We start from the raw sequence: 26,829 nt of genomic DNA on the forward strand, positions 1-26,829 counted from the left end.
GGAATGCCCCCTTGGCGCCCAGTAATGCAAAGCAGCTCTATACACTGTTTTGCGTTATTTTCAAGTTATTTTCCATCGCAGAACTGGTTTCGTGCTGATAAGTAAATAGGTAAAAAAAGATTTAAGGTTGATATGCATCACTTTTTTGACCCAAACATGGCGTCAAATCTTAGTAACTATACCGGTGCAAACATGTTTAAAGCCCACTGAATCGTATTTTTTGCAGTTTTATATAGTGAGAACAAGACAAAATGGGTGTCGGAGAAGTTTAAACATTGTTCATGTAAGAACACTGCATAAATAAGCTTTCTATCTTAGTACACAAATAGTTCTTCAGAAATCTTTATGTTGGTTTAGGACTTTGCCTGCCAGTATTAAAATGTAGGATAATAATCCAGGGAATGTCTCAATTAGTGCAAAGATTGGATCTGTATTGTTGCCACGCATGGTTTTGTAGCAATGTTGGTGATGTCAGTGGTCACTTGAAAATGTCATGAGATTTGGGACTTATGGATAGCTTGAGGCTTCTGAGTAGTATAAGTATATTTCTCCATTCTACTTGTTAGATAGGTGAACTGCAAGTTTTCATGTGAATTGGAATTTCACGATTGTTCACAGGTGCTCAGTGTAAAATTATAGTGGGTATTTTGTTAGTTTCTACTAAGTGTTGCTTGCAACAGGTCCTTCTTCGTTATGCATGTTAGTATAAGATGGCCACCCCGGTTTCCTTGATGTTGTCTGTCCTTCTTCTGTTTCTTGGCAGTGGAGAGAGAGGTTGAACCAAAGATGGCCACCTCCCCTTTGGCCCCAAAGGCAGTTATTGAATCAGCTCTGAGCTCATAGAGGCAATGATGAGCTGATATCCGATTGGTGCACTTGGTCTGCTACAAAACGAGTCAGCAGAGCATCAGGACTGCCCTATCGTGTCCAAGATTATCAATGCTGTCCCGCGTCCCTCTACTGGTTCAACGCATCAGTACTAGAGAGAGAACACTGAGGCGGGTGACCTACATGTCGGCAGCAGGCTTTCATAGGGAGCTCCTCTGACCCACTTTCCATGAAGGGTGGGTCCCAATAGGAAGAAGGTCCCAGGTGAGCAGGTAAACTTTGATATGGAGGATGGAGGGCCGTGTCTGCACTCTGCCAAAAGTATTTCAAAATCAGCACTCATGATGTCAGATATGAGGAAATTATGCAATTTTGTGTGTGGGAGGCAGTGCTGCACTGAGTGTTAAACTCGGGGTGATGCGGGGACAGCTGAGGATAGAAACAGAGGAAAGTTGGGCCGAGACTTTTCGCAAAGGTGCTTCCTTCCCCTCCAATATGGTGGCAAACAAGTATGAATTTAATAATAGTAAATGTTTAAATGGACTACATTCCATCTAGGGACAGTCCTTTAAGTGGTTTAGCTAAATTGTTTTATTTTTGTTATTCTTTAGCTAGTTACAGATAAAGTAGATTCTATAATTGAAGTTGGATTCGTTAAGGGACTCAAGTTGATAAAAGCTATCAGAGCAGTATCAGATGTAGGTCATTCATAGAGCAGCACACCCAGTAACACTTTCTAATTGCTAAGGGTGTGGATTGCATCTCCAAGGCTCTAATGGTAAAAGTAAGGTAAATGTGAAGTGAGTAAGTTATGTAAAGCTGTTACAACAAAGGCGGGGAGATTTTATTTCCAATTTATTTTCATGAGTTAACAATCTTCGTGCATGTTAACACTTGTTAAGCAGTAGTTCTCTTCCCCAATATCCAACATGCTGTTCTTGCCTAGAGTAGCACCTTTCTATCGGCAGCCAGTCACACTACTGAGCTTTTTTTGATCAATTATCTCGTTCACTGCCACTCAGATAAGATCAGGATATTGAAATTATTCTGAATCTCACAGTCATGTTTGACTAGATGAACATTTATCTTCTATTTCCTTACTCTGGCAAGGGAATGTGCAAATCACAGAAAGAATTAATATATCTTTCACTCTCACCAAAATATTTCAAAAATATGTTTGAGAGATCTAAACAGAAAAAATGTCAGAAGAATCGTCCTTGTCTAAATCCTGTGATATTATTTTACATTATGCGCTCAAGCGCTTAAGTATTTGTACTCACATTTTTCAGATGAAACCTGCAGCTCTTTTCATTTTTGAAGGCTCTCTTTGATGGCTTCCTAGCACTCTATTCGGGATGAAGCAACATTTTACAGAACTCCAGATACAAGCACAGGTTCTTGGAAAGATGAAGCCAATCCTTGTAAAAAAAAATTGTCACCACCAAAGAAATGAATCGCAAACAGGCGGGTAAAGAGAAAGTATTCCTTATTCTGAAAGTATTTCGCCTAGATCTGACATTTAATTAAATTGATTCTTAGTCAGTTGCAGAAGCTACTAATGTGAAGGAAGAGGAAATGGAAGAAATACTATTTTTAATCCACGCTGGATGATTATTAGGTCTTCTTTGCTCCTGGGTGGCTCCATGTGATGCTCTGTTTGTTTATATACCAAAGAAATGTCTATGTGACACATACTGTTTGCTTTTATTAAAAACTACATGTGTTTCTATATATGTATGACAAGTGGGTCTGGATTTATAGGTTTCCAGAGGCCATTTTGACAAACCTTAACGTTTTTTAATTTGGCTCAAAGTTTTAGATTTGCACAGAGAATAACATGGAATGTCTACGTTTTCTTCTTTGGCAGAATTTAGCAGTGGAAATTGATTAGTGGGTTCTTCCAAAATAAAGAATGTAGCAAATGACAGGATAACATTGCCAATGTATTTTCACAGATTGAGGAACTACAGATTAGAAACAGCTTGTGACTGGAATGTCTGTTAGCAGAATGATCATGTAGAAAACCATATTCTCTGTAAATAGACATGTAATCAGACGTAGGCCACTACTTTGAATTTCCGATATAGAGTTAACAAGGTTTGGGTCTAATATCAGATTAAATTTTTTTTTAAATTGCTGCACTGATTAGATTTTCTCTACACAACTTCCTCCGGATATTACCTGGAGGCATTTTTTTTTCCAATTTTTTTTATTAGGCATTCAGGTTTGCAAGCGAGTAATATATTACATATCGATTTTTTTATCATGTTTTGTATGTAGTGTAATTGTTACAATAGAGTAGTACCATCAGCTAGGAATCATACACTAACATATACATGTTCTATCAGAGAATGACAACTCTCAGACTTACAAACGATCTTCTGTTCAATCAATTGTCAACATTAAAAATGTAAAGAAACTTTTGGTCCCACCCCTCTAACTCCCTCCCACATTAGTCCCCTCCCCAAAACCATTCCCTTAACTTGGCCACTATGAACTAATCAGTCCTGTTCCACAATGTTTCCGCAAAGGGCAAGAGTCCCGACAAGGAAAAAGGAGGGGGTTGGGAGGAAAGATGGGGGGAGGGGGAAGGGAGAAAGGAGGGGAAGGGAAATAGGTACACAGATGCGATCCGTGGTATAGTTTGGAATCTAGCACTTCATGTAGAATAATGTGGTGTATCCAAACAATTACTTGGAGGCATTTGCATGGATAAAAGAGGTCAGTAATGTGGGAAAAGTGCAGATTTGGGGTATGATAAAACACGCCAACTTCATTATCTAAGGTGGTAAAATCGCCCTGGCATAATACAGCAAATTAGGTAACGCAATTTTCTGAAGGTAATTTCATTGCATGGAATTCCATGCCACTCATAATGCGGGCCTTATAGTGAAGCATCCGAACGAGTTGTGCTAAGTGCATTGGAGACCATTGAACGTTACATTTTGGAATCATTTTAGAGAGGTCTGACCCCTACGGCACTCTGGACCCTGCCATCATACAATGACATTTGGTGTCAGATCTTGCCAATATATGATTCTTGGCATTAAACAAGAGTTACAATAGAACAATGTGCAAAAAATATTTTGGAACTAAAATGTGAGTTCCTCTGTGGTAACTGCTGGTGCTGAATCTGTTCAACATATGCACATGATCATGGTGTGATCTTTAAAAGTTACATTGGAGATTGTGTTCTGACACAGCATACTTAATGAGAATGTTGCATTCCGATTGATTCCTGGCATGAAATTTCACTATATTTTTAACTTCCTATTCACTCCATGGTGAGTGTATGTGTATCTCAAACATTAAAAGGTGATTGGTGGAATGCTTGCAAACAATCTATACCACTGGCAGTCGTTCTGCATAGCATTCCAACCCATCACCAACCGATTAGGTGCTGTTTGGAGACGGGAAAAAGGACCAGCTTGGACAAACCCGGAGCCGCCATCTTGGGGGTGATTTAGGGTTGGCGGGCTAGCTGTCATGGAATACCTGGCCTCATAGGTATAAATTGAGTTCTCTGAGCACACACACGAACCTTTGGGGACTCCTGAGGCGGAAGCCGGGAACCCGACCAGAAATTTGTTTTTAACTGTGAGAATCTATTTTTTAACAATATATTGCTGATTGTGTTTACCTTGCTCGCGCAACTCCCGATTCTCCATTGCAGCCGATTAGGTGCTGTTTGGAGACGGGGAAAGGACCCGATTGGACAAACCCGGAGTCGCCATCTTGGGGGTGATTTAGGGTTGGTGGGCTAGCTGTCGTGGAATACCTGACCTGAATATACCAGCATAAAATGAGCTCACTTGCCCGTCTGCACAGCGGACGCGCGCATCGGGCGAGCCGAAGGCGCGCCAAAGGCAAGCCCGTCTGCGCCCGTCCGCGCCAGACCGAGCCGGGAGGCGGGAGATGCTGCTTAACCTATCCCCGAGGCTCTATCCTCTTTGCACCATACCTACACTGGAGCCGCGCTGCACGAGATAAGAACTATCACATCCAGCAAGCATGGGTCTGTAAGCTGCTGTTACACTTCATTCCCTGCTATGCTGGAGGGCCCTGTATCCTGTATGTAATGTAGATTTCAGTGCTTCCTGGGGGGCACTCCTATAACTGACCTCAAAACAGATTCCACGCTAAACCATAAGAGCCCAAACTATATCCTGTGTAATGTTAGATCCTTCGCAAAACACTCTATAGAGATTTGGTATTTGATGTCCACCCTCTCCCCAGATCCATGGGCCCGATTCACAGAACTAACTTAAGACAAAATCCTAAACTTACTCCTTTTGGTATTCACAGAAGTTAGGATTTTGTCTTAAATTTGTCTTAAGACATACTTAAGACAGACTTAAGACAGACTTAAGTTAGGATTTTGTCTTAAGTCTGTCTTAAGTTTGTCTTAAGACAAACTTAAGACAAAATCCTAACTTCTGTGAATACCAAAAGGAGTAAGTTTAGGATTTTGTCTTAAGTTAGTTCTGTAAATTGGCCCCTACGTTTCTTAACGGAAACCTGGTTAACCCCTACTAATCTTCCTGCTATTAATCTTTCAATACCAGCTGACTATAAATTAATTCATCTAGATAGAACGGGGAAATTAGGAGGTGGTATAGAGATCGCCTTTTAAAGTCATCTAAAAGTTCAATGGCTCTCTTCTACCTGCAATAACTCAATAGAAGAAGGAATTTTTAAAGTGACCATGTCACCGTCGGTCTCCTGGGACTGGGCACTGCTCTATCGGCCACCCGGACCCAACACAAACTTTTCCAACGCCCTGACGGAATTCATTGCCATACAGGTCTTGGCTTCGAGTAATTTCGTCCTTCTGGGTGATTTTAACTTCCATGGAGAAGATGTGTCAAACCCAGAAGTAATGAAGCTCTTTTCTAACTTGAGCAACATAGGACTATCACAGAAGGTGCATGGTCCTACTCACTGCGCAGGCCATACTCTGGACCTTATCTTTACTAACTCAGAACGATTAAGAGCATTCCTGCCGCTTCCCCTCACTTGGTCAGATCATTGCATGATCCAATTCTCTTTTATGTTCCAACCGGGGCTAACCCATAAGAGCCATCAGAAGCTCTTAAAATGCAGCAAGAATAGGCCATGTCAAAAATTAACATTGGATGCCTTTAATGAGACATTTACCCAATTCATGGTAGATCCTGTGCAAATTGGCCAGGACCCCACAGCCATGTTGGCCAGCTTCAAATCTGCCTTAATAAAAACGTTTGACGTGGTTATCTCCCAAAAAAATAGCAAGCCCACTATGAGGCGACCTTCTGCCCCTTCTGACCTGAAAAACAAAAAGTCCACTTGCACAGCTCTAGAGAGATGATGGAGAAGTACAAAACAATCTGAAGATAAGAGAGTCTATAAATCGTCATTAACACATTATCACCAACTAATAAAAATCGCCAGGTGCTCATACCTTCGCCACCAAATTGAACAATCCAGAAACTCTGCTAAAGCCTTATTTGACATCGTCAAGGAGTCCCCCCCCCACCATGTAAACAATCATCACCTGAATTCCAAATACTATGTGACTCCATAGCGCATTTTTTTCAAGAAAAATTTCCATAATCTATGCCAATTTCCCTGTCACGCCCATTAACAACCCTCGACTCACTGTGACTCCGGACAATTCTTCCATATTTACCAACTGTATTCTTAATCAGTTTGAGACCATCTCACTTGCCGACACAAACAAATTACTGCTAGCAGCAAAATCAGGTTCACCCGCTGATTTATGCCCGCCCAGCATTATGACCCTTCTCTCTCCAACGTGCGCTCCTATAATTAAAAAAATTCTTAACTCTTCCATTCTGACCGGCCTCATCCCGAGCACCTGGAAAGAGGCCTACGTCCGCCCATTCTAAAGGAACCATTGGCAGATCCCCAGGTGCTCAGCAATTATAGACCAATATCCCTGCTACCCCTGCTCGGCAAAATGTTGGAATAAGTAATAAACAAACAATTTAGCCAGTATTTGGAATCCAATGACATCCTTGACCCCTCTCAGTCGGGCTTTCGCCCAGGCTTTAGCACAGAAACGGCCATCTTGGCAATAACTGACTCACTGAGATTAAACCTCGATGCCGGAGGATCCACGATCTTGATCCTCCTTGATCTCTCCGCGGCATTCAATACGATCTCCCATCGACGACTAGCGGAGAGACTGCTTGAATGTGGCATTGGGTGTATGGCCCTGCAATGGCTGAGAAACTTTTTAACGGATAGATGGCAAACCACCACCCTGGGTCCGTTTGCATTATAAAAAAAAATCTTGCTGGATAAGGGGGTGCCTCAGGGTTCGTGCCTAAGTCCCACCCTCTTTAACATGTACTTAGCCCCCCTGGCCAAGATTGTACAACCATTCGGCTTTGAGATAGTCTCGTATGCCGATGATGCACAGCTGCTTCTCCCAATCGGTCTAAATCCCGCTGATGAGAAACTAAGTTTCTCGGGTGGAATGTTAGCAATCTCGGACTGGATGATGGAGCGCCGTTTCCAGCTTAACCTGGGGAAAACAGAGCTTATGATCTTAGGCAGAGACGCCCACCTCTGGCCATCTGATTGGTGGCCTTCCCAACTGGGTGAAGCCCCCATCCCATTTTCCTCAGTAAAGAGCTTGGGAATCCAGTTGGACTCTAAACTCACCATGAAAGATAACGTTAAGAACATCTCTGGGGCGTGCTACCAGAGCCTGCGCCTACTATGTAGAATACTCCCCTATCTACCATTAGAACACCGCAAGACAGTAATCCAGACAATGGTTGTTAGTCGGCTTGACTACGGTAACGCCATGTTGGCTGAAGGAGGGGTGACTACCTTAACTAAATTTCAGGTGATACAGAATACTGCCGCAAGGATGGTTCTTAACCGCCCCCCAGGATCTCCATCCCTGCCGTTACTTAGGCAACTCCACTGGCTGGTGAAAAAAAGATTGTTTTTAAGGTCTGCTGTCGTTCCTTTAAAGCACTCAAGGGTTGGGGGCCCGCTACCTGCAAAACAAACTTTTCAAACAGATATCAGAATGCAATTTAAGATCTATTGCATTGGCCCTCTTAAAGGTCCCTCGTATCAGGTTAAGTCGCACAGGTGGCAGAGCTTTTTCTTATATCGCTCCCAAATACTGAAATTCGTTACCAGTATCCCTGCGTAAACCCACCTCCTATCTGTCTTTTAGGAAACAATTAAAAACCTTCCTGTTCTAAATCCGGTTCTCCCGAGTAACTCCTATCCAGTCCTTATCATGGTATCCTCTAGGTAAGCGCTGAGATGCCCCCGGGTGAACATGCGCTATACAAGAACTCATAACATAACATAACACACATCAATTTTCCCCCACTTTGCTGCTCTAAACAGAGGTCCTCCTTATGCAAGTTATGTTAATTAACACAGTATTTATATTTTACTAGGTTACTTTTTGAGTAACATTCTTAGAACACTACATATGACTGAAGATAAAAATTGCCATGTTATTGTAATATAGATATATTTTACAAGCTAATGCCACAGACCTTGCGTGGCTTACTAAGATTAATGTGACTTTGACATTGATATCCCTTTTGCCTGTTTATGCTGGTTTGAATCTGTTCACTATAACTGCTTCTTGCTTATGCCAGGGACCTACCTTAGTCCATAGATTGGGAGCAAGAATATGAGACTTCCAGACATTGTTAAAGTTTGCAAACTAAACAATCACTGGTAGAGCCAATATTGTCTGGTGTTGGCTGCCATCCTTTTGAATTTGTCAATACTTGCTTTGTTTTGCCATAGTAGTGTCTTGCAATGAAGCAAACTACTTTATGTGTGGATGTGCTCCTTGTGAAAGAACAAAATGCCATCACTCACAGTGAAATTAGCCCATTTCCTGAAGCGGGCCGACCATCTACCCCATGCGTTATGTTTAGTGGATGGAAGAAGAATGTGAATTAAACAAAAACAGATGAACTAGTATTCAAATAAAAGGCCTTGGTTAATGCCAGAACTAAAAACATGGCATGGTGAGCAAGTGTAGGAGACCTCACCTTGGTAAAAGAGGAGTAATGCTGCGAGGGTGTGGGAGGTATTGAGTGTGGGTGAAGAGTATTGTAAGTGTTGGGCTGCCAGTGGGTGTATACACAATATTCTCAAAAGTAAACTACATTCTTATAGCTCCTCAAATCTGTCTACTCATAGAGGCCTCAAAATTAGCTTGAGAAAAGCTAGCAATTCCTTAATAGAGGATTTGAAAATATCATACAGAATTGTTTAACCTGTAGGTTATAGTCCAATTCCCAAAGAGAGAGCCTGGGGGGATGCAGCGATATGTCCATATGTCAGCCTGATAGCTCGGTGGACGAATTTGTGTGTGTGTGTGCACGTGTGTGTGTGAGTGAGTGTGCGTGCGTGCATGTTTGTGTGTGTGTGTCTACATTTCCCTTTATCAAATGCTAGTGATGCTTACTGCCTTCTTGCCACTCAGGAGCTGGACATTCTTTATCTATAAAGCAGCAGAGAAGTAAGGGAGGGATTGCAAGTGGCGATGGACTGGGCTGGTGCTGTTAGGATTAAGGGGAACATGGTCCTGTGTGCCTCAAGTGCTGCTCACCCTAAGGAAAAACAGTAACACCCATTGCAAACCAATAAGATATTTGTTTCCAATAGTGTGAAGTCAAAAGCCCCTTCCTCCAAGATACACTCCTTGTTAATGGATGAGCTCCTAAAGTGTGGAGCAACCTGCCACTACACATAAGAGCCTTTTCCTCACTTCTTGAATTCCGTTACAAACTAAAAACATGGCTTTTTCCAGTACTCCTACTAGGCCCTAGGTGTGTCTACACACACACCTGCTCAGTGCCAGTAAACACTGATAGTGCGCTCTACAAATCTGCATAGTATAACAGCTAATTTGTCTGTGTTAAGGCAAAACAAGAGGTCCAGTGTTTTTGGCAGCAGAAGGGGAAATACCTTTACATCAGAGGGATGTGACAAACTAGCAAGTAAAACAAGAAAGACAACTGGTCTATGTACACCAAGAACAGATGCAGCAAGTGATATACATATTATTGCAAAGGCAGTAACTGCCAAGACGTACAGCCAATGAGGAAACAACAATCTGGATGAAAGGGATGAAATAACCATTGATTGGAAGTAAGAAGAAATCCAGTGCACACTCCCCAAGTTTCAAAAACTGACAATGCAGCCACCTTTTGACACCGACATGCCCATACAATCCTACACATGTTTTTAGCATCCTATCTCTAGTTTAGTTTGGGCTGCAAGGTTTGTGCAGGGCACCAAGTATGCATTTAGGGAATTTGGTAAGGTGTGAAAACGTATCTTTGTCCTCTTCCATTTTAAAAAGTCACAGTTCTACTGGAGTGTGCTACCTAATAAGATGTCAGAAGAATTACAATTCCTTCCGTACTTCTGCAACCCTAAGAGCATATCATTGGACAAGTGTTGGGCAATATTATCTACTGTAGACAATTGCCTTTGAAGTTTTTCCAGGGAAATGTTATAGAAGGTGTACGTTTAGGGGGGACGTTCAACCTGCCTCCATGCTACCGCTAGTCAATAACAAAATTGACCGCTTTGGTTGGTTTGTTTTGAATGAATGTCTATTTATGATACTTTTATGATTATGGTAAGTTCTAAATTCCTGTGCCCGGTTTTTGGTGTTTAAGTACTATCATCTCATGGCTGTTGAGAAGGGAGATTGTCTTATTTAGTGTTCTGCACTGCTTCAAGGACCTCTGTTACTGACCCCTCTGCTTTGGCATGGTGGTGCAGACTAGAAGAAAGTTGTCATGGGATACTACATTAGTTACCTTGGTTAGTGAATAACTGTTAAAATAGGCGCAAACAATATTTGCATTGCATCAATTTTCACACATGCTTTGATTACAAACTGTGTTACAGCAAACAAATGATGGACGGAATGCTGACAATGCAAACATTCTCACCCAGTCAAAAGATCTGGGTTAAATCCATTGTTCTTTTTCCCACTACGCCACCCCAGTTTGAACCCAGCCATATGCAAATCAGTCTGGACCCTGTGCCTCATGGGAACAGTCCACACCCCACTGCCAGGCAAGGTCCTCCCTGGACAGGAAACAAGCATCCTGGGACCGGTTCCAGGGTATGTCATCCTTCTTCAGCCAGGCTAGCTTGAATCCAGTGGCACAGTGAGCAAAGGACTCACGTTTGGGCATACCCATCCTACTTAGGGCAAAAAGTGTTACAGCCAACAAATGATGGACGGAATGCTGACAATGCAAACATTCTCCCCCAGTCAAAAGATCTGGGTTAAATCCATCGTTCTTTTGCCCACTACGCACCCCAGTTTGGACCCAGCCATATCTAAATCAGTCTTGACCCTTTGCCTTATGAGAACAGTCCAGACCGAACTGCCAGGCCAGGTCCTCCCTGGACCGGAAACAAGCATCCTGGGAACGGTTTCAGGGAATGTCACCCTTCTTCAGCCTGGCTAGCTTGAATCCGGTGACACAGTGAGCAAGGGAACTGAGCATAAATTGTACTTGCCCTAGTTTTTGAACAGGCAGCTACCATCAACTTGCAAAATGATAGCAACTGCTCATGCAAAACATTATGAATGGGGTAATAGCATAAACAAAATGGGTGCAAAAACCGCTTGCTCTTGGTAGTTTTTATTACCTACTAACTAGTCATATTCAGGTGAAAAACAGACGTGGTTCTCGTCCCTATTGTCACTTGCACCAGAGTGGGGTTCATACCTGTCACCTCATGGGTTTAAGAGACAACGTCAGATATGAGACCATCCTAGAAGTAAGCAAATCAAAAGCAAATGATTGTCATTCTGTATTAGTTGCAGTTAAAGATGTTAAGTAAATGATAATTAAATACATTGTTTCTCAATTCATGTTGTCTGTGAGTGCTGTTTTGTTCTTTAAGACACATATAGTGGCTTTCTAATTCTATGTCCTGGGGTAGCATGATGGTTAAGAGGAGTTTGAAAGGGGAAGCAGCTGCGTTCCAAACTCCATTAAAATCCTTACTACTAGATCAGCAATTGTCTTCATCATTACAGTTTTTAACTATGAAACTAGTTAATGCTAACAAAATCATGCTTCTAGAAGGGCAATGTGGCCTCCTTTAAGAATGAGTACACTTGCGCGTCCTTGCAAAATAAATAATTATAGAGAAGCTCAAAACCGTATTTAGCAACTAAACCCTGCTGCCAGAGGTGTTTGTCAACAAGGAAGGATGGTAAATCCTCACATATCTGGTAAGTACGTTTAATTTATTGTGGGCTGGGTGCTGAAATCATGAAGTGCCAACATGCCTGATGGGTAAACAAACAGTATTCTGATCACAAACTACACTTATTTCTTGCAACTAGGAACAAACAATGTGGATTGGTGTTCATTAACCTCTCTGGGAAAATGTCTACTCCGTGTTTAAAAATGTCATCCAGTTTATTTCAAATTGGTTTATCCTCTGTATTGAAGTAGTCTATCCCGCCACTGGTTGTATCATTGAAGAGAATTGAAGTGAAGATACTAAGTGGGGTTTCTGTACAATTCACTCCCATCAAATAAAAAAAACCATAATGCTATCTATCCATTGGAAACATGCCCTTGGGCTAGGATGTCAATTTTTCAACCAGTCTTTTGTCCTGCAAGAAGTCAGGAAGAATTAAAATGCAGTCTGCAGTAGAAAGCTTTTCATTGTTATCCCCATGGCCTTCTAGCATCCTGTTACACGGGGTGCACTGCTCGGGGCCTTCTTTCTTGAGGGAAGCAGCGGGAACAGAAAAGACTGAAAATGAGTTTCCTGGCCACCTTTTGTGCTAGTTGACACTGAAGCGGCTTTGAAACACTCCCCCTAACAAAAGACATGAATAATATGATCTAAATAGCAAACTAGTAACGTTTAGGTGTAAGAATAATTTCATTTTCCCTTTTACAAAAATACAAACAAAAAAAAGAGTGCGCTGTTGCTTGTGTAGAAATAATTCCTAACAGAAATCAACAATCAACAAAGTAGAGTGCAGCCTTGAGTTTTGCAGGTGAAATGCCCTGAGTGTGTTTAGGTTCCACGGGTGGGGGCGGCGCTCCAGTGTGTGTCTGTGTATGTCTAAGGATAATCCTGACAGGACGGAGAAATATTATCTCGGACTCGGGCATGCCGATCTCCGAGGGTGAAACCTGCAGAGCCGGCCACTTTCATCCGGCAAGGTAATAACAGGGAACAGCGGGAATTATTCTGCAGCCAACTGCTTATTAAATTTATCCTGAGTCATCTGTTCGGAAAGGCTCGCCTGAGAGTAATGACAGCGTTTCAGCGCCGAGCTGCGCGCCTTGTTTAACCCCCTCACTCCGTGACTCCCCCTCCGTCGGCTGCGCAATGGTTTAGCCTGCAAGTAAGCCGAACTTGAAGGTGCCGAGCTGTGACAGGCTCCACTCTGCCGCGCGGGTTTACCGGGCAGGAGTCGCTGAGTTTTCCTGTTTTTTATTCCTACAGGGTCAAATCGAGGTTGAGAGCAACACCGTCTTCAAGCTAGCTGCCCTGATACTGCAGGTAAGTGTCCGCGACAAGTGCTGCCTCTTTTATTGACCGTTTGACGTGGAATGTACCTGCCACATTCCCACTAGCACACACACGATGCGGCACCCCCCAGTGTTTTAGGAACAGCCTTTTACGGTTGTCTTAGCAAGCAAATACCAGCCACCGAATGAAATAGCAGTATAATGTTTGTCAAGCAACCTGATAAATAGTCGCGCTCGCCGCCTTCCACAAACAAAACTACAGTAGTAAAACGTGACCATACGAAAATGTTCCCTCTGAGTGTTAAATGTGTTCAGCATAAAAAAAACGCGCAGAATATGTCTCTGTAAACATGAAGCTTTAATGAGTGGAAATATATATTGTATTGTGTTTCATGTCATATAGTAATCTTCATCTATTTCATAGTGTGTGTAAATTAACTCTACTCAATGCTTCAGCATCACTAAAACAGAAGCACCCATAAGGAGCTTTCAAATTATTAACTTGCATGTTAACAAAATACAATATTTTCCGTGATGAGAAATGCTGATCTTTGCTGAACTAGGCTTGTTCGGGTTAGTGACCCTGTTGCATTTGTCTGGAAAGCAATGGTATTGTTGTGGACAGCGCGTGCCCTCATTGCAGTGATCACGTTGATTAACGTGAATAGACACAATTGTGCATAGCTGTGATTTTCACAATGCCATCTGTGCCTTACCCAGGATTAGTAAGCTAGTTGGTGGGGTTTCTTTGAAGTCAGTGAGAATGCCCTGATGTTTCCGCATAAGTGGTCAAGTGCAGCCGTTTTATTTATTTAAGTCAATTAAGTATGTGCTGAACACTACAACAGCTAGACTGAATTTCCGTTCCTGTGTTGTCCAGCAAATTCTGAATAATTTAACATTGTTTTTATATTTTATTGCTGTTGCATTTGCAGGAAGCCAAAGGAGACTACACCAGGTAATACCATTTATCATTGAATTACTTATGTGCATGCAACGCTGGGTGCAAGTCCTTAATTTGAATTTGATTTTTTGCTGAATGTAATGCAGACCTATGTGACTGTCTTGCTATAAGTAACAAGATAAACATATGTTTTACAGTTTGTTTTCGAGTAGGGTTTATTTGTAAACATCTTTATCAACCCCCACGAGTGGCTTTCTGTTGATGGAACAAATCCTTATTTCACATTCATATTTAATCACAATCATGACGCTCTTAACGACTCGTCGGGGGTAGCAAGGGCTATTTAAATACCATTATATACAGCACAATGATACATTTCCAAAACATTTCACGAAAAAGTTGAGCTGGACCAGCCTTGCTGTGCCAGCGAACCTGTCCTCGTTAAAACAATGACAGGTTGAGAATTCTGTTTAGTTTGCCTAGTCACAAGGCCAAACGTTGAAAGCATCCTGCTGTTTAGTAAGCACAGATTTCTCCCTGGAGGGTTCGGTGCAACTTTTTTAAGAATAAATATCAGTTTCGAGTAGTGGGTATGTCTGTGGTGCCCTGATGTGAGCAGTGGGATGGATGCAGCTTGCTAGCTGTCTTTGCAGTTCCCTCGGCTGCCTGCTTCTGCAGTTGCCTCGGAGAGGCCCCAGCCCTCCTGCACTTGACCTCTTGCCTGCATTGTTCTCGACCTGTGAGACTTTAAGTCGCTGCTCCGCCTCGCTGCACAGACTCCGGGAGGGCCCTGCCCACTGGTTTGGTGACCATAAAGCTTTTGAACTTGAGACACGAGCTTTCTATCTGGAACAACTTGCTGAACAAATACACACTCCGCAGGCCAGCAGTGGGTGGGTTAATGTTTTACTTGTGGCTGGCAGAGGCTTGGTTTGTGTTTACTAGACTCTCCTTCAGCTGGTTTGGGAGGGGGCTCGGGCGTCCTTTGAAACGTTTATAATTCTTGGCTAATCGTGGCCGAATGTTTAATTTACAGAGCCAAGCTTCCCAAACAGCATTCGGATTTGGCCAGGATCCCCTGTTTAATATGCATGATTCAAACGAGGCCACATTACCATTAACTTAGCTGTAAATTCTTGCAGTGGGATACTAATGTATGCTGGCAGTAGGAGTCAAAAATTGTACTCAGCCTTTAACATTTGTTCTCCTTGAGTTGATTAGGTTAGGGTTCCAACTTCTGAGAAGACACTTCTGCATTTTCAATTAAATCTAAAAGCATTTGCAATGTTATTTGTCAGATTTCAGCAAAATGGTTCATAGTTGTGAAGCCACCTGTCACATGTTATGTATACGTCTATATCAGATCTTGGTGGTAGACAAGTGACAATTGATTCATAAAGGGCACTGTACTAGGCAATTTCCATCCCCACTTGTTTTTGCTTTCCTGCACCACATTGGCATGACCCTGTTTGTAATGTATTTTTGCTTTTCTATGCCTGCATTTGTTTCTTGCTCCTTGATACCAAGCATCCTTGTTTTCTGCAACTTACCCCCTTTTCTCAACATTCAAGTACAGTATCCTAAATTCACTTATCCAACTGCAGCTCCATGCCCTTGAGTAACTTGCATCACACTGAACCCCAGCGTGAAGGGATTAGTTGGGTAGTGTAAATGGGCCTATGTTTATGAAAAATTATCGATCCCTGATCGCTGGATCACCCTAATCGTTTGTCACGTATGCGCCCACTTAAATTGTGCCTAATTTGTTTGGTGGAATAGGTCAGAGGGTCAGTAATGCCAAGCACTATAGGGTCCGTGCTACTTTTAAGTCCCCTGTAAGCTGCCGTCACAGTGCCAATCCAAGATGAAGCCTTGTTGAAAAAAATGTCCTTGTTACTAAGGGATGTAGAGCGCCCAGATCACAAACTCCCAGTTTGTTCGATGATGTTATAAACCTTGCACCAGAGTTTCAAAACTCATTTTGAAGCATGTTCTCTTTGATTTAGACTCAGAATTTAAGAGCCACCTACTAATTTGGTACACTTTATTTTTTCTTGCCTTAATAATAGCTGTCCTTTTTTCCGTTTATTATCAAGCAAAGCACTTTGGAAGCTATAAGTGTCTAACACATGGTTTTCTGTTGCAAAGCGTAGGTAGAAGAAACTCTGGTTTTCATTAGTTTTCCACAACATAAGTCTGACACTCCAAAAAGTGCGTTATGTGCGTGACCTGCATCTAATCCTGCATCATCCTAAACGTCCCACGAATAGAACCCTGCTCTAAGCCTCCTTGTGCCCCCGATCGTAGGGGCTGTTGATCTGGGTTGCAGACTAGCTGACGATGAGCGGGAGAGCCGCCAATGGGGGACCGCTACAGGCCTCGTGACGTGGGGTAGAGTATCTGTTGCTGGGCCAAGCACATTGAAGCAGCGGTTGACAGCTTGACCCGTGTGACCCGTTGCCTGGAAGACACAAGTTGGAGTCAGTGAAGTGCCAGGGTTACCACCTGCTCACAGGCTGGTCTGGGACTGAGCGATAGGAGGACACGGCTGATTAGGGGTGATAACCCACCCGCAGGCCATAACTTGCCAGCCAATCGTTTCAGAGAAGGCAGGCGGGCCCGGAACACCAGGACGTCCAGACATCTGATCCCCTTCCTGCTCGCCACAGCCAGTTATTAGTGAGTGGAGATGCCAGAGGTAACCAACCGCGACCTACACTGGTGAAGCTCAGCAGAGGCAGTGGTGAGTCGGAGCCCATTGCGGCCTGCTCCCGTCAGACGGCTGGGTGAACCCTACGCCTGTGGACTCGAGTGTGGCAGGGAGGAGGGGTAACCCGGGCCTTGTTCCTCTCTCCTCCCCTATGGAGTGGGGGCCATGAGGCCCCGTGCGACCCGGACTCCACATTGGGGCTGAGTCCTTCGATGAGAGGAGCCAAGTTGGTGTGCCAGGGCTGAGGGACCCACTGGGGGTGACTGGAGCCCAGAATATTTAGACTTCTTCATTCTGACCCCCTTCTCAGCAGTTTATTGGCAGCACCTTAGCTGGTGGAGGAACTGGAGGTACCTAGCGGGAGCAGAGGTGATACTATAGCCTGTGGTCCCGCCTTGCGGCCATTGGCGGACAGGGACCCGGCGCATGCGGGGGCGGCACAGTTGGTGTGACTTTGCGGCCAAAACAGTGGATAGATCCATTAGGTAGATATGTAGGAGTGAAGAGATTCTGGGGACGTGCCGATGTGATATTGCTGAAGGTCTACACGACCCCTAGACTGCAGGCCCCCAAACTAGAGAAGTTAACTGGAAGCAGACTCCTCCATACACCTTGTGGGAGGAGATTTTCATGATGTTATGGCCATTGACCAAGACAGATCAGGGACTACAATTGCAGTTGTACAAACAAACCCCACTTGCTCACTTCGCGGCCTCACTGGGCCTCTCGGAACTCTGGAGGCATGCACACCCTCTCGACAGACGATACTCTTTCTTCACTGGGGCTCATAGAGGGGTTTCCCACCATGACTGTGTCTTTGCCCCGGCCTACGAGGTGGGTACCATACACCAGGTGGATTACTTGGCTCGAGGCCTTTCAGACCAGTCCCCATTGATAGTGAAGCCAGGTAGACTACACAGCGCAGGGATGGGCTGGACACTTAGTGCATGAGACTTAAGGGACTGGGAGGTAGCAGTCGGACTGAGGGTGGACTCCGAGCTTTACTTTAAAGTAAATTAAAACTTGGTCACGTCCAAGGTAGTGCTTTGGGAAGCATACAAGATGGTCCTTCGAGACTGAGCTCAGAACGTGATAGCCCAGAAGAAGAAGAGGACTATAGGCTTGAAGGTCAGTTGCTATACCTTGAGGGGAACCTAGGACCAGACCCGGACACCCCCAGCCTTAGGAATCTTGAACTCCTGAGGGGAGAATATCAAACTCTGGCACGAAACAGGGTTAGTGCCCAAATGTTGTCTATTTTACAGAGGCTTTATGATTGTGGTGATAAGTCTGGGAAGCTCCTCGCATGGTTGGGGAAAAAAGGGGTGGAATCCAGATGGATGCATCGAATAGTCAGACCACAGGGAGAATGTGCTGATTCTGACAAAGCCATAGCTAAGGCCTTTGCCCACTACTACGAGGATTTTTATAAAGCCTGTTCATTACAAGAGTTAACCCAGCTCGAAACATAACCAGCAGCCATATGTACCCCCATATTGGATGTGTAGGCATGTGCTGTACTTGACGCGGACGTAACACTGGTAGCAGTCCAAGAGGCCAGGGCAAAACAAAATTCTGATAAGACCCTGGGGCCCAATGGCATCCCGGCAGAATTTCATGAACACTATATACAGCTGTTGGGACCATTAATATGTTTTTGGAGGCTGGTAAACAAGGCACTCTCCTTCCAGACCTCGGACAGGCAGTTATAGTGGTATTGCACAAAGACGGCAAGTTTAAGAGAAATGTGACTCATACCGTCCGATCATATTACTTAACACAGAGGTTAAAATCTTGGGCACAATATTGGCCACTAGGCTTCTGCAGGTGATCACACCACTGATCCATAGGGCCCAGTACAGCTTCGTGCCAGGCAGGTTGTCACGCTACAATGTTAGACGGACACATAACTGGCTAAATAAGATTAAAAACCGTCCAGACCCACATATCGTTTTAGCGCCCACAAATTGGGACATATGGGGATTTAAGTATTTCGGCATATTCCTGATGCTGGGTAGGAAACTCCCCCTCACAATCATGGGAAGGGCCACCGTGTTCAAAATGATCTCGTTACCAAAACTGTTATATATGTTGCAGAATACGTACTACAAGATTCCCCCATAGATCTTTTCTAAAATTGAGGGCTACATGCGAACCCTGTTATGGATTGGCCAACACCCCACCCAACATAATCAGTATAATGGTGAACTTGCCCCGTCTTACTCCAAAGCCTGCAATTGGGCAGTCAACCTCATCAACATTAATGATGGGCTATTCACCCCTTAGAACATTCGACTTTTCGACTGGAATCGGCGCAATGAGGTTAACGATCATGCTTACACTTTCTACATGGCCGCGGAGGGACTCAACAACTCCTTCCGGCCACCTCGATTACATTTGCTGCCTGGAATAGAGCCATAAAAGCCATCGGCTGGCATAGCAGGCCAACGAGGGGAACACCATTTAGGGAGGAGCACTGGCTTCTAGAGATACAAAAATGAGAAGGATTTGAGGCTTGGGATAGGTTCGGCACTCCAAGGTAGGAGACCTCATTGAGGGAGGTGATATTTTGCCATTCTCATCCATTCAACTTTAAATATGGGATGAACGCAACTCAGTTTCTCAAATGTGCACAAATACGACACACATGGCAAGCAGAGGGGGTCCCTGGTGATGGTATCCCAGAATATGCCCCACTAGAGGGGAGGCTGCTGACCAAAGAGCTTGGAATGGGCGTGATATCTCTTGCATACTAACCCTCAAAGATAATATGCCAGATACCCACCCTACACAGGCTGCGGGAGAGCTGGGTGACAGGGGGTGGGGGATATGGAGGACATAGACTGGGAGGCAGCGTTGATGCACCTGAGGGAGGTAGCAATCAAATCATGGCTACGACTGGTCCAATATAAAATACTCCACAGAGTGTACTACGACAGGCGTCAACTGCATGCCATGGGAAGGGCCAATGGCAGAACTACCTGAGGTGCCAGGGAGAGGACAGCTTCTTCTTCCACAAGATCTGGAGCTGCCCCCACATACAAGATTACTGGGTAGCCATTGCTGGAGAGCTGGGCGAGCTGCTTGGGATTTCGATCCTGATGGACCCTAAATTTCTCCTTCTGGGAATCCCAAATGATATTGACTTGCCACGGGCCAGGTCCAGTTCTGAGGCCTTGGTCTGATTGTGGCCAAAAGGGACATAGCCCGATACTGTGGGGCTGTTCGACTATGCAGGAATGGCGAAGGGGTGTGAATATGTAAATGGTGGTTGAAAAAGTAACATATGCTAGTAGGGACTGCCCACGAAAATATTCCATAAGGTGTGGGGTAAATGGATGCAATACTATTTTTTAGACTCATTGGACGACAGTGGGAGCCAAAGCCAGGGTGTGTCCTGAAGAACATGAGTGTGATGTGGCCTAGTGTAAAGGTCTCAATAACTTGGTGCTTACTTTTGATGTTACATTGGTCCAAGGTGGTAGGTGTCGGGGATGGCACGGGGGAATTTAGTTGTTTATGGTTATTGTCAACACTAAGTGCCGATTGGAGTTAGACGCCAGACAGCATGATGTCGGTACGTGTTATTATTGAAATGTCCCGACAATGTGAAAGAAAAAAATAATAAAATATATTAAAAAATATATTGACAACCTCATTGTACAACAAACATCCAAGTAATTCCAACAGTAACAAACCCCTGCAGGCAATAGGCATTTGCCTCAGCATCTAGTCATCAATGCTATTCTTCATATTTAACTTGGAGATTTTTATCCTCAAAGGGTCATGGCTCTTTCTGTCTCTGTGCTCCTGTTTTGGTGGTGGCACAGTGTTTGTAAGAATTACCATAGCTGCAGCCGTGGTGTGCATACCAGTTTCATGCACACTCTTGCTGCATGTTCTGAATACCTTCACTGGCTGCGAAGCTGCACCAGAACAGAGTCCAAAGCTCTGATGAAATTGAAGCTGGTAGAGAACATCTAGTGAGAGTCTTGTTTCCATACACTTGTTTGGAGATCAAAGTATTGTCAAGTGCTCCCACTTGAAAGGATTTTCTAGAAAGAGTGTGGGTACTTCGTTGGATAAACAACTTTGTGGGCTTGTGAGGCAAATTGTATCGTTTAACTATTGTATGCTTCGTTTATCACTGCAAAGAGTTTCCCCTTTCTGTGATCCTTATTCCTTCGCCTTCCTCCTCCTTCGTCCAACCCTCAGTCCCCCTCCACTCTCCATTAGTGTTGCTGCTCTCATTACATTCAAGTTTCTATGTGGATGTGCTCGGAGTCACAGTTGATAGAGCGGGAAATTCGGCTTTGAATCACTTTAAAAACGTTGCCAGTAGTGAAGTAGCAAAGTAGTGCACCTGATTCTTTTGAGTGTATTTAGCACATACCAGGGACATAAGTGTTGGAGTGCTTTAAAAACAGCAGCCAAACTTGACCAGCGATATGAAGGAAAACACAAAAGAGCAGAGATGAGGCACACGCAATAGTGTGCATATCAGATAACTATATAATAATACAATAGTCCAAAAATATAACCACTTAGGTGTGTAAACAGCATCTTGTTTAGAAAAATGTCAGTCTAAAAGCTAAAAATGCATGAATAAACGAATAATGTGAAATGTGCATAGAAGGAAATATCAAACACAGATTTGTAGCTGATCGCCCAAGACGAGGGTAATTTAATAAAATCAATGTGAATACCCACTAGTGAAATAATTATGACAAGCACAGAAAAACTCCAGAGAACGAGGGATTAAAAGAAGGAGGGGCCAAAGTAGTGATCGAAAAGCAAGTGCTTCAGTTCTTTTTTTTTTTAAAGATAGGGGCAGAGCAAGTGGTGTAAATAGCAGGCTGATGGGAGTTCTAGACTTTGGGTGTATTGCCAGGCATTTCTTATTTAATATTTCAATATATGAATTTGTAGAAAAGGAATACCTAAACTCTAAAGTCCATGAGAGCTGCCTGAGATCTTCAACTTCTTGTCCAAGAAGGGAGATTGCTCAGTGACTACAAATGTTTGTAGTAAGCGTGCAAGTTTGTATGTAGTTCTGCCAGTGGCGGCTGACTTGTACCGAGAGTGGTGGTGTGGCGGGGTACGGCTCCCTGCTGCTGCCACTCGGCAGCACTGGCCCGCCCCGTCCTGGCACATAGCAGGGATTGCTGAAAAATAAAATGGCAATAAATAAACTTTATTACCGTTTTATTTTTCAGCTTTGGGGACTTGTTCGGCATTCCTCCTCCGCTCAAATGGAGGTGCTGCCCCGGAGTTCTGCCATCAATAGGTAACTAAGCAGTGTAGTACCTGGATAATATGGTCAGAGCGACTGCTCTCTAATACAAGTTGAACTGTTGCCTGTAAATAGGCTTTAAGAGTTCTAAGATGAATTTTTGGTATTAGTTAAAAACAGAATTACCATAACCAGTCCGGGTAAAACAAGCATATCGTTGAGGTCATGCTCCAGAATGTTTGATCCCCCAGAAAAGTTTGAGCTGGTTAATTGCATTACTGGCTATTGATGTGTTTCTGCAATTAAAGGTGTGAATGAAGAGTGCAACCCAATGATTTCACATTCTCAAAGATGGTCGGAGTGCAGTCAAGAATTTTAGTAGAATCTGTGGAGCTGGTTTGTGACAAAACGAGGGAGAATTTGTTTTGTTCAAAAGAACTCGGAGATGAACAGTCACCCAGGTCTGTGTTTTGTCAAGATTCAAAGCAGACGTAGTATTACCAGAGGAATAAGAGAGCTTCAGGCAGAGCTGGTGTCATCAGTATAATAGTGATATGAAATGCCAGACTCTCAAATGACGTCACCTAAATGTTCAATTTAAAGATTAAAGAGAACGGGGACTAGAACAGAATCCTGAGGTACACCTTGAGATAGAGGAACAGGTTGGAGAAAGGTCAGATTTGATCATTTGTGAGTAATTGGATAGGTAGGACTTAAACCAATTCAGCACTGTACCCTCAAACCCATGCTCTTCTTTAGTGTATGAGTATGAATATTAGGCTGACAGTATCAAAAAACGCAGATAGGAAATCCCAGTGGGCATGAGACACCATGATCTGTAATGCATAGTGCACAATCAGTAATTTGCAAAGAAAGTTCTTCTGTATTCCAGGCAGCAGTAGAACCAGACTGGAAATCGATTGGTAAATAGCTGTCCTCTGGAAGCTGATTTGATTTAATTGACTTTTGGCACATCTTTCCAAGATTTCAGCCAGAAAGGATAGCCTTCAGACTGAGTTTAATTTTTACCATAATTTGGTCAGCGGGTGTTGACTTTTAAGAGGGGTGACTCTTGGCCACTATAAAGAACTCGGCAGCAATTCTTGACTGAGAGAAAGATTGATAAGTGTGAAGCAGTTACATTAAAGATGGAAGCTCATCTGTTTGGATTGGTTATATGGTAAGGGATAAGGGTGGCGCAGTTAAATACCGGGTGGAAGCACATCTCATTAGATAGGTTAAATGGTAAGGGGATGTCGTTGTAGTTAAAGGGTTTAAGACTAAAAATAGTGAAGAAAAGGTCAGTTACATGTTTTTCTTTGAAGCTAGGCCAGACAAGATAGGATTGGATTTTATAAAACTTAACAATTAAAGAGACAATTGAGTTTTTCTCATTGTTTGCTGAAAGAGGATGGCGAGTCGATGACCAATTCAACAATGTGGATTAGCGTTTTGGCTCGATTAATTGCCATTTTGATTTGTTACAGGAATCAGCTTTAAAAGTATGTTGTATTGGTGTTTGAAAGACAAAGGCTACACAATTAAATTATGTTGAGTGATTTACCTTGAGACCACTGCCTTGGAACTGCCCAAAATGTGAGCATCATGAACAATGTCTGAGGAATGACTTATGTTCTGTTTTGTAATTATGTGAGAGTGTGGTGATGCTCACTTCATAGCCCCTCAAAATGTGTGCACAGATAAGGTAAAATAATAATTGAGAACAATGGAAGGAGTATTATGACATGGCCCCAAAGAGAGATGAATTGAGGTGGCATAGGCAATTGTAGTATTTGAATAAACGACTACACTTGGGAAGATTATCAGCCATTTGCTCTATCATTAAAGGTAGGAACTGCAGAGGAACTTCAGTTTGAACATATTTTGACATTCTGAAAACCTCTTTACCCAGAACCCATGGGGTCAGTCTGGATTCCAAGATGTGGTTTCTTATTAATAAGAGAGCTCTAATTATTGAGCTTGACCGGCAACAGTAAATAAAGCACAAATACTGGGTTCAATGCAGTTCCTTTTGTTTCTTGTAAGTATGGTATGTTAGTGTAAGTTTCACAACATTGGTTTGACACTTATAGTATAAATAATGTGGCATGTTAGCAAACGCCTCCTATAGGGCAAACTAGTAGATGCTGGCGAGCATTTCTGATTAGTGAAGCCCTCTTAAACCATATTTGCAGTGAAGGAGAACCTGGAGATGCTGGATAGTTAGATGATACACTTGGGCAAATCATTTGGAATTCCATTTGGATTAAATATATATCAGCTGCCCACGGCATCTTCTGATTTGCTCAACTGTTTGTAAATATAGTTTGAGATGAGTGGTGCAAATCTAAGATGCTGAGTGGCTTCTCCTAGATTTCTCTAGAGGAAATATGTATGAATCGGATGTCGTTTATTGTGGCTCATTAAGATAAAACTGCACACTACTCCATTAAGATGCAGAAGATCTATAGTAAGTAGGAGCATCAATAAACTATCAGAAAGCCATCACAGAGCAACACATTTTCACAGAAGTATACGTTAGGCCTTCCTTAGAACACTGCATTGACGAATAGAGAAAATAGGAGAAAGCTAGCAGGTCTGATCAAGGCAGTGTACAAAGATATGTGGCTCAAGATGAGAATGTGCCAATCCACGGCATTGACGAATAGAGAAATTAGGAGAAAGCTAGCAGGTCTGATCAAGGCAGTGTACAAAGATATGTGGCTCAAGATGAGAATGTGCCAATCCACTGGCTCGTTGCTTTTGTCATCTGGCAGTGTTTATGAATTCTTTCAGAGCTTAAACACCCTGTCAGGAGCACTATAAGTGAGTGCAACCAGCAAGTATCAAGGACAGAATTCCCATGGTAGCTGAATTCTCTTCTAAAGTATTTTCACTTTGGCGCAGTGACCACTCAAACATGTTGGAGTATTAACGAAAGAGTCACTACATTGTTGAATAATGAGGACACCCCAAAACTCTTCTGTGTTATTGTTTCAGTTTGTTGTACTGATGTACTAACAGTCATTGTGAAGAGAAATGCAATTGTTTAGTAATTGTAGCCTTGGGATGACATTTGCTCAGGCTCCTGTTGGCATTGTTATTGGTTGGTAATTAGTTTGAATTCCAGGTGACCCTGCAAATGTTGCGCTACAGAGACAGTTGTGTATTGCTGGTTCAAACTTCATTCGGTTTTCAGAGACCTTTAGCTTAGCTTCATTGATATTGTAATAACTACTCTCTGAAGGTCAACTTGGAAATAAACAGAAGATTGATTTCAGTAGGCGGAATAAACTGCCACGTTTTAATTGGTCTTCTGGGGCAATTGTGTTGAGGTGTTGAAAGACTATAAGTATCTGTTGCTTACTTTCTCTAGTAAGCTTTTATGGAAAGCTCAGGCGAAGCGAACAGTGACAATTGTTATTAAAATGGAAACAACTAGAGTCACCTCAATTCTGTAATGGGTTCAGTGAATACTAGGGCCTTGAAATCTGGTCATCTTTGTAAAATAGCGTCTTCTTCGATTATAAGTACCAAACAAATTACTCCTCCTGACCTAGGTGTGCTGGAGAAAAACTGTAGGTAAAACAGGAAAAGGCTGCGAAGAGTGTAGCAGATGCCTTCACATTAGCCCTTTAGTGAAAATGAAGGAGGGTTGATTTAAAATTTTAAGTTAGTAGACAAATTAACAGGACAGCGGTGTGGGTTGTGAATGTTCAGGGAAGAACTTATGGTCAGTTGTAATGCAAGAAACTAGGGTGTGCTCCAAACATAAACACACTTTTATGTTGCATAACAATATGGCTGCTGACCTTCTCTGGATTGGTGAAAATAAGATTGATAGTGAGAGTGGGGCATAAAGGCATGTTTTGCAGCACTGTATCAAGATATTGATAGGGGTTTCTACTTTAGTTAGTATGAGTCCAACTCAGTTATTCGCTTAGTTAGATCCTTCTACCTAGATTTCACACGTAAGTCCTTTCCAGCCTCGTAGTAGAAGCGGATATACTTTAAGAAAATTAGCTATCTGTGCTTTGGCAGTCCAAAGTCTATTTCATGTATTATATCTGTACCATATTCGAACACCCTTGAGAGTGAAGATGCCACCTTCGTTGTGAGTCAAAAACAAAATGCTATTTTTTGATGCATTTAAAAAATCCTTATATATGCGATAAAGTATCCCCTACTTTAAACTATATGGATATTAAAAAGTCAAAGATAAATTATTTGACCATAGAGAGGAATGAGGCCAAAGACAATGGTTCCTTTATTTGGTCACATACCTTCCAAGAGACTTGCAATATACTTTTTAGAAATCAAAGCGGGGAATGTATTTCTTATATTTCATGGTCACACACAAACTACCGCTCCCCACAATTGTCCTTGAAATAATTTTTTGTTTAAACCTTATTCAGGTATGTATGTAGATACATGTGAAGTCCATGCTTTAGATTAGAATGTGAGGCATTCCTGCTTTTTTATACAGTATTCCAGCAGTGCAGTAAATTAATATACTGACACAAATGTCTCTATTAGTTAATGAAAGCAAATTTCCAGGGGAAATTTTTCAGAATAAAGTGAGGCGCTTATTACGACTTTGTTCCTTTAAGCAACAGTTATTTTT

The 26,829-nt window shown here is 42.9% G+C and overlaps 1 protein-coding gene across 1 annotated transcript in view; it reads left to right on the forward strand.

Moving 5' to 3' along the window:
* The window catches only part of FRMD4B (FERM domain containing 4B), a 515,943-nt gene that overhangs the window by 309,699 nt on the left and 179,415 nt on the right, over positions 1–26,829 (forward strand). The window contains exons 6-7 of the mRNA XM_086939027.1: positions 13,333–13,389; positions 14,294–14,316. Coding sequence (XP_086795153.1) covers positions 13,333–13,389; positions 14,294–14,316 — 80 coding nt within the window. The remainder of the gene's footprint in view (positions 1–13,332; positions 13,390–14,293; positions 14,317–26,829) is intronic.

This window comes from Lissotriton vulgaris, chromosome 9 (assembly GCF_964263255.1).
Source record: "Lissotriton vulgaris chromosome 9, aLisVul1.2, whole genome shotgun sequence".
In the NCBI taxonomy this organism is placed as follows: Eukaryota; Metazoa; Chordata; class Amphibia; order Caudata; family Salamandridae; genus Lissotriton; species Lissotriton vulgaris.